Genomic DNA, 11505 nt, shown 5'->3' on the forward strand with positions numbered 1-11505 from the left:
AGAATTTGTGCTGGATGATGCTTTCGAAGTTTGGAGCGATGTGTACTTCTCTCTCTCATTTTACAAAGACCGATCTAATTGTCTATTGAAATACAGAATAGCTTCCACTCAGAACAGAGTGTTGTCTTCCGCACAAGCTTGAACTGATCAGGGAACAAACAAGCTGACTTACCAGATTTTCCTGTCTAAATATTATGAACCCAAATCAGCTCAAAGTAAGTAAGCATGCTAAAAATGTTTAAACAAGAGCTACATTTGGTTAATGCATCTAGGAGCAATTGTTACTATCCAAAACCTCCTTCCTCCTCTGCAATATTATGTGACCAGAAAAGTCTACCAATTTCCTTCCAAACACCATCTAGGAAGCTGTAACAGGGTCAAAATATACCCCTTTCTGGGTTAATTTATTAACAACATAATGTAAAATATTTGTGTTCCAGGCTTGGCTGTTATGAGTGTGCCTTTAAAGGGTAAAGCTTGAACCACTGAGGTATTTAATTCCTGGCTCCTGTCCTTTTGACTATCCACGCTAGAAGAACATGATGTGAAAAGATTATAAACCCCTTGGAAGCATTAACTTAAGTTTTTGTTTTGGAAGGGTTATGATATTTTTCATGAAGTAACAGGGGCATATGTGAATTCTGCAGTTCTCTGCCATTGCTTTGGATCTTGCAGAGTTTTGTAGCAGCAGCCAAAGCAGGCAGCTGCCAGGTTTGCCCTAAGTGTTGTGCAAGCCATATCAGTAAGCCTTGGCTCTAGAAGAGCAAAAACTAAAGCCCCTTGGTTTTCCTTCTGTAAAGGGATGAATCAGCAGGCTCTTTCTCTCTGACATTTGCTTCTGTTATACCCAGGATGCAACTACTAATGAGCCACCAGCAGCATTGAGTCAGCAAGAGCTGCTCTCTTAGCAGGGTCAGCAAGAAGAGTTCATTGAGGAATGTTACCAGCTTAAGCAGCTTTGTCTCAGTATATAACAAGGATTTGAATCTGGGGAAATGGGTAACATAAGGAGAGGAAGTAGCCTCCTATGCAGCCCACTGTCCCTTATCACATTGCTATTTTTTCTACATGGTTACATATCTGGGAAATTTTAATTCTTAGATAAGGACTATGACATAGGCATACATTTTAGAACAAGCAGCAGTTCCACCCTGATCTGGCAGTCCTTTGCTGTTATTCGTAGATCATAAATCTAATGTCAGCACAAGTATGCATAATAGCAATGTTCATTTCCTCATGTGGGTATTACCCTTTAGATTGCTGTGTGCTTCATATGACAGTTATCTTGCCTGTATTCAGAGTTAGAGCATCCAGGCTTTTAGAGCATGTGATAGTAAACAGAACTGAGAGGAAATAAGATTATCTAGAATGAAACAAAAATCTTCTATGTTTTTGGTTTTGCAGGAGACCCAGCTGTGGGGAAGAGTGCTTTAGCCCAGATGTTTCGCAGTGATGGGGCTCATTTTCAGAAGAACTACACACTGGTAAGAACACAACAGGCTCAGACTGCTGTCTAACATTTTTCTAAGTAGAATGAGGAAATTAAGAGGCCTAGAGCAAAATTGGTGTGATTTTAAGTTGAGACATTCAAGGTAGGATCTTGTAGGATCTTCTTTCTCTTACACAGAATCTCTCTAGATTCTGAAGGGAAACCCTTTAATGTTCTGTAAGTCTACATCATGTGGGTGCCGGTGTTGAAACTTAATGCAGAGTAATTTAGTTAATTTTCCTGACAAACCAATGTTTTCACAAGCTTTTGTGGTGTTAGGGAGCTTCCCCCTTTAGGGAGTGCTCTATGAAAAAGCCTTGCAGAAGGAGAAACCTTTTAATTCCAGCTATTAAATGTGCATGTGGACAGTGCGCTTATCACTATGCAAACACGAAGATGTGCTGCATAGCCCCAAGATAATTATAATCTACAGAAACTGTTCCCAGATGAAGAGGATACAGTTTGCAGTCTTTCAGTGTAAGAATCAATGGTGATGACTAATCAGAATCAGGATAAAAATAAAAGGAAATATAAGTAAAGTAAAAAAAAAGGAAAATATGAGTGTGGAGGAAAAAAAAGCCCTAAATTTTGTTTATTCATTGAAATAAAGATGGAAACCAGAAGTTAAGGATAGAAATAGAACAAACAAACAAGCTACAAAGCAGAATGAGATAAAAGGTGGAAGAAGCACAAATAACCTCAGTTCCATATGTTAGCTGATCACATGGTTGGTGCAAAACATTCTCAGGCATGTGTTAGAACAGCAATGTGAGAGTAAATGTAGCCCTGCAGATTTCAGCTAATACTCTTAGCTGTATATAAGCAAATCTCTTTGGTTCTTCTCCTCCTTTTTCCCCCAGCTGAGCAAATCTACGAGTCTTTGACATGTTGGTGGGATTATGTTACCAGAGCTCTGAGGAGTATTGCTGAGTTCCCAGCAGTTTGTGTTTGATGGGATTGTAATGATTCACGAGAATTGCCTCAATCCAATGCATAGTTAGTATGCAGTTGGACAGGCTCTTAAAAACTCTCCTGATCCTCGTTTTCCTGATTCTTCTTGACAGACAACGGGCATAGATCTGTTGGTGAAGGCTGTATCAGTTCCGGAGACAAGTGATAGTGTGGTGAGTTTTTCTGTGACATAAATTGGGTCAGAAAGAGACCTCCAGAGCTCAAACCTCACAAGCCTCATTATGATGGAAGATCACTATGCACGTTCATATGGCAATTAGGTTGCATTAAGGAAATAAGGCTGATCATGTATGATTGCTGAAACTCCAGGGTTAGTTTAGTCTTAAAAAATGTAAGTTTTACATACTTGTATCCATCACAACATTGTAAATCAAAGTTGTTGCCAGCTTTTTGAGATTGTGTTCTGTCCTTTAGGGCATTCAGGTTTAGTTAACGTTTCTTGGAAACTAAAGAAGCTGAAACTTATCTGTTATTTTCCCTTAATGCCCTATACCCCCACTAATGGAATGTGGACCACATGTATAATTTCATGTAAATAGTAGAAGTTACTGTCCCACTCCACATATTTTGTTTCCAGTAGAGATGGAAACCAGACTTGGAGCCTTGGAGGTAAGCCATTGATTGGTTATACTTGAAATACAGCTTTTTATTTTTCTCACACTATCTAGAGTTTTCTCAGTGCAGGGAATTTGTCCCTTAGGGACATGACACTGCTGTACTGAACAAAACGTAGGAGTTACAAGTTGCGGTATTTACTTTCAAAACCTTTCCCTACACTGCATTTTTCTTGGCAAGAGCCTTCTTTCTGTTTCCGCTTTCAGGAATTCTTCATTTTTGACTCTGCAGGAAAAGATCTATTTTCTGAAATGCTGGAGAAACTGGTAAGTCTTATGTAACAGTCCTCTTCTTCCAAAGAAGCGCTTTTGCTTTGAAGATCTGAACTCCCCAGTCTGGCAGATGTAGCAAACTTTGTCTTTAGTGTAAATGGGAGCAATTACCTCAGTTGCCAACGCGTCCTGTTCTACCTCTCTAAAACTTGTAAAAGTATTAGGAGAAATACTTTCCAGAGGAAGTGAAGCAGATAGGCACTTTTCTTACGAAAGAGGTATAGATTTTTTTAACCAAGAATTTCTGTGTACTGTTGGTTAAAGTTATTTTTATTTCTTAGGAAAATACCTATTTTGCTGCTACTTCGATAGTGGGGGAGGGGTTTTGTTACGGTGATGTGTTTGATCTAGCAGGATTCATTCTTGTCCTTTGAGCATAATACTGCCCTTGGGTTTTTTCCCTCACGTATCTGTGGCCTTAGCCACAGTTCTCTACTGTGTTATCTCATTTTGAGAGGTAGAATCAGTTGATGTGAGGTTTCATAACATGGCTAAGTCAACCTAATGGTTCATTATTCTACCAGAGGCAATTCCACTTTTGCCCTTGTGCTAGGTCTGGTTTGCAAGGGACTCCTTTAGAAGCTGGCTCAGCTTCTGGAAGAAACTGGAAGAAAACCTTTTTACTTTTTTCTCTAGGATTAATTTTGTGCTGATTCAGCATGAAGAATCAGCTTCCCCAGGGATCAGATGAAGGCCAGAGCGGATACAAGTAAAGGAGCAGGACTGTACAGACAAGAATAGGGAAAGAGAGCAAGACCACCTCTCCCGTGCCAGTGATCCATTTAGTTGGGTCATTTGAAATGTGAAACCTCAGCCAGGGCATAGGATTCCTATGTATTCATCTTTTTATTTTCATCTTAGCAGCTGTGTTTGCTGTGTTTACAGCCTGGCTGTTGACAACATCAGTTTCATTAGAGCTGACAATGTTCCTCTCTTGCTGCGCAGTGGGAGCAACCCAACGTTCTGTGCCTTGTGTATGATGTCACTAATGAGCAATCTTTCAACAACTGTACCAAATGGCTGGAGAAGCTGAGGGCTCAAGCAGTTGGGGTGCACATCCCAGGTGAGAAATGGTCGTGATTCTTGTTATGTACTCCCTTCTTGTATGACAACAGTTTTTCCCATTGAGATGTGGCATAGAGCATTTATTTTAAATCAGGGCGTCTTCCAACTCATTTGCTTTAAAGCAGGTAAGGTATGAATATGCTTCCTTTTTTGAACCTTTTCCAGGTAGTTGTAGACTTTTGTCCACACCTCCAGCTTTTTCAGCTGCTTCTACAAACGTTCCAGCATTTATTGCTAACAAGTCAGCATTGATGGGCTGCTTTTTTTCTTGTTTCATGTCTTTTTTTCTGCAGGTGTCTTAGTAGGGAATAAAACAGACCTAGCTGATCGCCGAGTTGTGGAGCAGAAAGAAGCACAGGAGTGGGCTGAGAAACATGGCCTGGAATACTGTGAGATGTCAGTGGTGGGTATCTGCTCCTTCACCATCTGTGGAAGCAGATGTTTGTAGTTATCTTCTCTTTCAGGTAAAAAAAGATAATCAGGGCTTCTCTTCCCCTTGTTTGTCATCTAACTCAGTTTTAATCTTTCATTTGTGGAGCAGAACATAAATAGTCAAATGCTTATTCCATCTGTCATTCACAACTTTCCTATTGCTTTACAGAAGGAGATGAAAAATTTTGAGGCCCCTTTCCACATCCTGGCAAAGTTATTCCACCAACTGTACAAAGAAAAAGTGGAAACTTTTCGCTCACTAGCATGACTGGTATGACTTATTTATCCTCTAAGCTTCTTCTAGTGCCTAGAATCCTACTGGATGGAATACAGAGAAAAGAAAAAAGATGAGCTATTTGCTTCTTCGTGGTCATCTTCTGGTAATTCAAAATAAACTAGAAATAAGCAAGTGGAAAGACACTCTTCTGAAGTTGCTACCTCAGCATTCCTTTCATGTCCTCTAACTTGGTTCTCTGCTCACTGAAAATCTGCTAGGTTGGAGGAGGCGGGGAGTAAAAGGGAAGGGCAGAATGGAAATTGCCAGCTCTTTGCTTTGATATCTTCTTGTCTGAACAGACTTCCTGCTGCTGCAAGCAAGGATTTAGAGGTTTGGAAACAGAGAGAGGAAGCTGACAGGATGCTTTTCGACTTAAGCAACCCAACCTTGATGCGTACCTTGCAGGGCTGGACTGATTTGGCCCTACGTCTTGAAAAGCGTTTTCTGGAGGAGGCCTATGCCCTAAAATCAACACCTGGAGACTGAGATATGTGGGAACTGAGCTGGATTTAGGTGTGTTTCTAGGAGTGCCTACAGTTTGAGGCCTGTTTTAAAAGTGTTGCCCTTAGCAGTTGTAGGAGTGATATGCTGGTGACTAATACGTGTTTCTGATTTCATAATATTTCTTTCCTTCGACATGGCTCACTGTCACTGCCTGGTGGGAAGTGTCTGGCATCTGTACTGCTGTCACTTGGTGACGCAGTGCCCTCTGCTGGTCCCAGGTCACAGGAGTTCTCCAGAGGCTGCCACCTCCCTTGAAGTGAGCGGGAAGGACTTCCTGCAGGCACATCCAAATTGGTTAATCTACAAAATGGGGTCAAATTGCAAGAATACCTCTTCTATTCTAAAGACGAGTCCAAAATGTAGAACAAATTACCTTTTCTTCATTATGTCTTTGTCATCTTATATTTTTTGGTGTCGTTTTTGTCAGCTGAACTTGGCAATACCATTCTGATTAGGTTCAGTTCTCAATCTCAAAATCAGAGTCCTGTTTCTTGTTAAACTCGCCCTGCTTGTCATTGACTTTCGGATTAAAGACCACAGTTCTGATGTTGCTAGTGGAAACGGGACTAGGGAAATGAAAGACAGCCTGGGTAAGTTGCTCTGACTCAGCCGTGTCTGGGTAGAAGTTTTGTATTAGAAAGGGTAGAAGCCTAGAGAGAGCTGCTCTTTTGTGTGGAGCACTGACGTGTCATGTAAGAGTCATTGCTAATGCAGAGTCCAAAAGCATCCATGGTAAGGTCCTGGGTTCTAACTGAGCCTAAAACCAAGAGTTTCAAAAATTTAGCTATTCTCTTCTCCCAGATTATGACAGCCTCCCCTGGGCAAGAGAAGCTGAATTTTGTAGAAAGTAAGCACTGAGTGATTTTTCAGGCAGGATTTTCAGGAATGTGTTTCAAAACTTTTATACGTATGGTTTCTAATCATTTTTATGCCCAGTGCTAGGAAAAGTACATTGAATTGAACATGAGAAATATGGCTGCAGATGTTGCAATAGAGTTTATGAAGCACTTCAAGAATCTGGAGAAGCAACTGGGCTCATTTAGCTGACAACAGTGCGTTGATGCTGGGAATTAACTAGGAAACATGAATACCAGATAAAGAGGTTGAGTAGGAGCTCAACCTGCAAGAAACTAAAAAGAAGAGGTTCTTTTCCTAGAAGCCACCTCAAAAATAACAGAACAGCTGGGAAAGCTCCTGCTTTCTCCAAAGAGGGAAGGGGTCCTCCGTGAGCTTAGGGTAACTAGAAAACTCACTCATTTCTGAATTGGATTGGCATTACTGGCATATGGATCTTACATGGGTGTCTTGTTAATCCTGGGAGTTTTCTGTTGGTTTACATAGGCTGAGTAGACTCTTGCCTTCAGGTGCTGGTACCTCTGACTATTCAGAATAAAGTTATTTTTAATGCTGTGCTGATCTAGTTAAAGGACTAAAGAAGTTTTATTTTGGTTTGGTAGCTCATTTCCCCCTGGTTCTATTGATGATATGATTACAAAACAAGACACATGTTTCTTCATATTGAAAATAACATACCAGGTGTGTATGCCACCTGTGACCTGGTGTATATAGGGGGGATGAATGCCTTGGGAATAGATAATAAATGAATCCTGTGCAATCTTTAACCGAGGAGTCCATCTCTTTGCACCAGAAGGCCCTCTCATAACTTCAAATAAACACTTAAAATGCACCAGTAAGATGAAGATTGGTGAATTCTGTTTTATTAAATGAATGCAAAAGCTGGAGGATCTCATTAAGAGAATGCTTGCAGTGGTGATTTGTGATTTATAGGGAAGCTGTTTTTGAGAGGTTAGTGAAGAAAAATGCATCCCATGCAGGGAAAGATATATTGCCTGAGAGAGGAAATGTATGATCCAATTAGCTAGCAGTAGAGATTCACCCACTGCCCCTTTCCCTCTTCCACAGGCCATAACTACAATTAGAAAAGAAGTGGTGTCTAAAGCATGTTGTCCAAGTTGTTTTTTACAGGATTATTTCAAGCACTAATGTAGAGGCAGTTTAATGTCCTTCAAAAGAGTGTGTTTGACAATAACCATCCAACCCTTTCAGATGCATTTTAAAAGCACCATATATTGTCCTTCCTGTCTAATGTGCTATATAATACCAGCATGATGCAGGTGGTGCTTCTTGCTATTTTCCTAGCTTATTTGTGACCTTGGTTGTATGGACCAGTAGTGAAGAGTGGGAAGAGATCATGAGAGCCAGACATGGGAAGGCTGTGGAAAATAGTTTTGTGTCTGTGTGAAGGAGTTCAGAGTGGTGAGTAGGTGAGCTGGGCGAGCAGGATGAGTAAGAGTCTGAAGCCATTATTAAGTTTCTCTTACCGTATTTACGAACCGTTGTGGTCGCATCTGTAGGGTGAAGATGTGTGTGTGCTGCCTACAGCCGTAGCGTCAGTCTGAATTACAAGCGCTGTGGAGAACAGTGGGAGGAAGACAGAAAGCCTGTCTGCTGACCAGGAAGCTTGTTGTCTTCTCACAGCTCCCCTGCTTTGTCCAGCTGTGCAGTGCTGCAGGTGCTCAGCACGAGCATTACAACACAGAAAAGACCCAACTCTAACCAGAACTGAAATTTCAAAAGAAGGGGGAGGAAACAAACAGGCCTTTAATTGTTTTTAACAGATATGTAGTCCTTTTTCCTGCTTGCTTGTTTGATTAGGCAAAACCATTTCTTTCCTTCTTAGAGTCCCTCCTTCTTACCTTTCCTTTGGTCCTCATGGTTTTGCTCAGAATCCCTGTTATACTTGTGCCCTGCTTTACTTAGCTTGATACATTACCAGCTGACTTTTTTTTTTTTTAATCCTTTTAATTTCTGCATTATCTATTCCTGGGGCTGCAAGACATTTCTTCTTAGAGAGATTAATAGACGAAAGAAAACAAAAGTGGAATTTTTAGTCAAATTGTCTTGGAAGAAAGAACCTTAAGAAACTGTCTGACATTCTGAAATTTTACTGGAAATTCATTTGTGTAAAGTTGTCATATTAAAGATGCTTTAATGGGTTTGTTTTGTCTTGCCAGACAAAGTCTACTGTGCAGTGAAATGCAGGATGTAAAATTCCAGAAAGATCAGGTTTTATTGTGGGAGTTAATAGGAGTTTCAAAGCTGATCCTACTGTGATAAGATCTGTTCGGTCTTAACAATGGAGTGGTCACTGCTGTTCATAATAAAACATTAAATATACTGAAATGGGGCTGTCAAAACAGTTTCTTCTAGAGATTTGTTCATTTTAGAGACTTAAAACTTAAGAAAGGACATCTTTTAGAAGACTGATCTGATAAATGACACCATTTGCACCAGGGTTATTTCTGATATAACTTCAGTGACTTAAAGGGCTGGATTTAGTCTTTTATGCCAATTGACTCCCCTGGGTAAGCTTCATTTCTTTACCCACTATACATCTTGGACCGATCTGACCTGATAGCAAAAGACACATGATGTTGTTGGAAATGAAATACTGCCTTGGGGCAGAAGGATAAACTGTGTGGTCTCCTGAGGTCCTCCCAGAAATACTTTCTATAATTCTATTAGATTAAGTGGGGGAAGAAGTAGCATGGAAAGCACAAAACAGGCTAACTCATAAACTAGCAATTAAATTGGGAGCTGGGCTGGGCTGCAGCAGAAAACGTACAATCTATCCCAATTAAGAGCTGTATCTCAAGAGAAACTAGGAGCCTGACGCAGGTGCTGACAGCAGGGAAAACACTGCATGTCTGTTTTGGAGGCAGCAACTGCTTTCTACTGGTGCTTACACAAATCCGTGGGGGTCCTTACTTTGCTCAAGGCTGTGCTCTGCTTTTAATAATTACTGTATCTATGATGTTCAGGTTGCAACTTCTTGTAGCTGTGGTCTCATCTGCCTGTGCAAAGCCAGCAGTGTGTGATGGCAGGTTATCTGCTAGGAGCAGGAAGACATTTCTATTACTGACACCTGCATGATGGGACCCTTCTGTCCCCATGCATTCTCAGTCCCTTTCCTGTCTCGTACCTGCTCCTTGATGGAGAATATCCGCCTCTGTTTGTTTTTAGCAAGTAATTTTTCCATCTTGCAGATGGTACACTTTGGAAGCTGGGGCTGAGGGACTTCTAGGACCTTCTGCAGCAGAGATGGAGTCTGAGCAGGAGCTCTTCAGGGGCCATGTTGGCCCCTGCAACATCTCTCTTGGCCTAAGGGCACATCATCTCTCTGCTTCTTGTGTCCTATTTCCTCCTCCTGCTGTCATTTTGCCTTGAGAACAATGTCTTCTCTGCCAGTTGCCCTTGGCTCTGTTGACCCGGAACAACAATGCTTGGGGGAGGGAGAAAGAAGAGAACTACTCAGTCTCCAATTTTTCCAGGGCTCTTAAGCCATTGTGACTCCCTGTCGAAGTCACCTGAGAGATGGGGGTGTTGCTCAGTCTAGAGTGTAATTTCCTGGCAGGAGACCACCAGCTGAGTCCTGGCAGCCTCATCTTGGCTCTTCAGAGCTTGCCGCAGTGTAACTTTCCCAGACACTGGTGTTTCTCATTCTGAACTGGGGGTTTTGGTGGGGGTTTTGGATGGTGGGGGGTTTTTTTTATTCCTTGGGGGTCTTCCTCTCATTTTTCTGCCATGGCTTCACATATTTCCTCCCCTAGAGCTGTTGGTCAAGAGAAGCTTGGAATTGCTCTCTTTCCTGGTCTCTGAGATTGAATTGGCAATGTTTAAAAGGGAAATGTGACAGACCCTACATGTCAAGTTGGGGTCAGGGATGGGGTCAGTTTGATGAGTTTCCCTCCAGCCAGATATGCGTCAACTGGAGAAATGTGGAGCCTGTAATCTTTCTGCACAAGTACTGGAAAAACAGAATATATGAGGACTTCCAGTTAGGGACTGTGAACAAAAGGATATAAAGGCAGAAGTGATCCGTTCTGTGTCCCAAACAGGGCAAATGCAGGAGCAGTAGGGGAACAGGAACATATAGGAAATATGTAGGTCTATATTCCTTCATGAAGAGCATAAAGGATTTGCCAAGGCAGAGTGGGAGCATGGAATTTAGGGATGGGAAGACCTAAGGCTTGTAGAATAATACATGGAAATAAAGTGGGAGGAAAAGTAATTTTTGCATGAGCCACTGAGGCAAAATGAGGATAAGAGCAGAGCTGAATGACCTTGCAGGTGATAAGAATAAATAACTGAAAATTTTCAGGACCAAGATCTTGGGACCAAGGTGAGTCTGAGGGATTCAGAGCCCTCAGATGAGAAAGGTCGGTGGTAGCCATCAGTTTAGATTCAAGATAGGAGGCCTGTGTTAGAACAAGGCAGAAAGAGTAAAGTCTGTGTGGCAATAGCAAGAATCCAGAATGATAAAACTAGCAGAAGTGGGGGGAGACAACAGCAAGCTGTGATGCTGTGAGCAGCAGTGGCTGGAGACAGCATATCCAGATGAGACCAGAAAAAATAAACTAGGTGAGCTAAGGGCACTATCAGACTATCAGGGTGGAAGAGTGTGAAGAGATGCTGGAAATTCATTTTGAGTACAGTTCTTCAGAAGGGATTTCTGAGTGGAGGGAAATAAATGTCTACAGTTGTTACCTAAACATCTTTATAAACGCATTCAAAACACGAATTAGTTCCTGCACTACTTCTATTTTCTTTGGCCAGAAAGTGTCATGATTTTTCTGCCTAAACTCTTTATTTTTGTGCGGGGGGGGGGGGGGGGGGAACAACACATACAACTTATTGTGCTGCAGCATCCTGAATACGTTGTGTTCATCCATTCAGGGAATGGAAAGAGAACCTGCACCTCATCTGACCAAGCAGAAGTGCCCACTACAAATTGAGCACTGGCATCTCACAGCAGAAACCTTCACAATCAGTTCATACAGCAGAAAACCTCCCCAGAA

General features: G+C 41.6%; 1 protein-coding gene across 1 annotated transcript in view; it reads left to right on the forward strand.

Annotated features, from left to right (window-relative positions):
• Positions 1 to 8830, forward strand: part of IFT27 (intraflagellar transport 27) — an 11721-nt gene extending 2891 nt beyond the window's left edge. The window contains exons 2-7 of the mRNA XM_027879537.1: positions 1405 to 1484; positions 2554 to 2613; positions 3283 to 3342; positions 4294 to 4411; positions 4707 to 4816; positions 5015 to 8830. Coding sequence (XP_027735338.1) covers positions 1405 to 1484; positions 2554 to 2613; positions 3283 to 3342; positions 4294 to 4411; positions 4707 to 4816; positions 5015 to 5113 — 527 coding nt within the window. The 3' untranslated portion in view covers positions 5114 to 8830. The remainder of the gene's footprint in view (positions 1 to 1404; positions 1485 to 2553; positions 2614 to 3282; positions 3343 to 4293; positions 4412 to 4706; positions 4817 to 5014) is intronic.
• Positions 8831 to 11505: the final 2675 nt, after the last annotated feature.

This window comes from Empidonax traillii, unplaced genomic scaffold (genome assembly GCF_003031625.1).
Source record: "Empidonax traillii isolate 1590-97213 ecotype Southwest subspecies unplaced genomic scaffold, ASM303162v1 scaffold55:size2822071, whole genome shotgun sequence".
Lineage (NCBI taxonomy): Eukaryota > Metazoa > Chordata > Aves > Passeriformes > Tyrannidae > Empidonax > Empidonax traillii.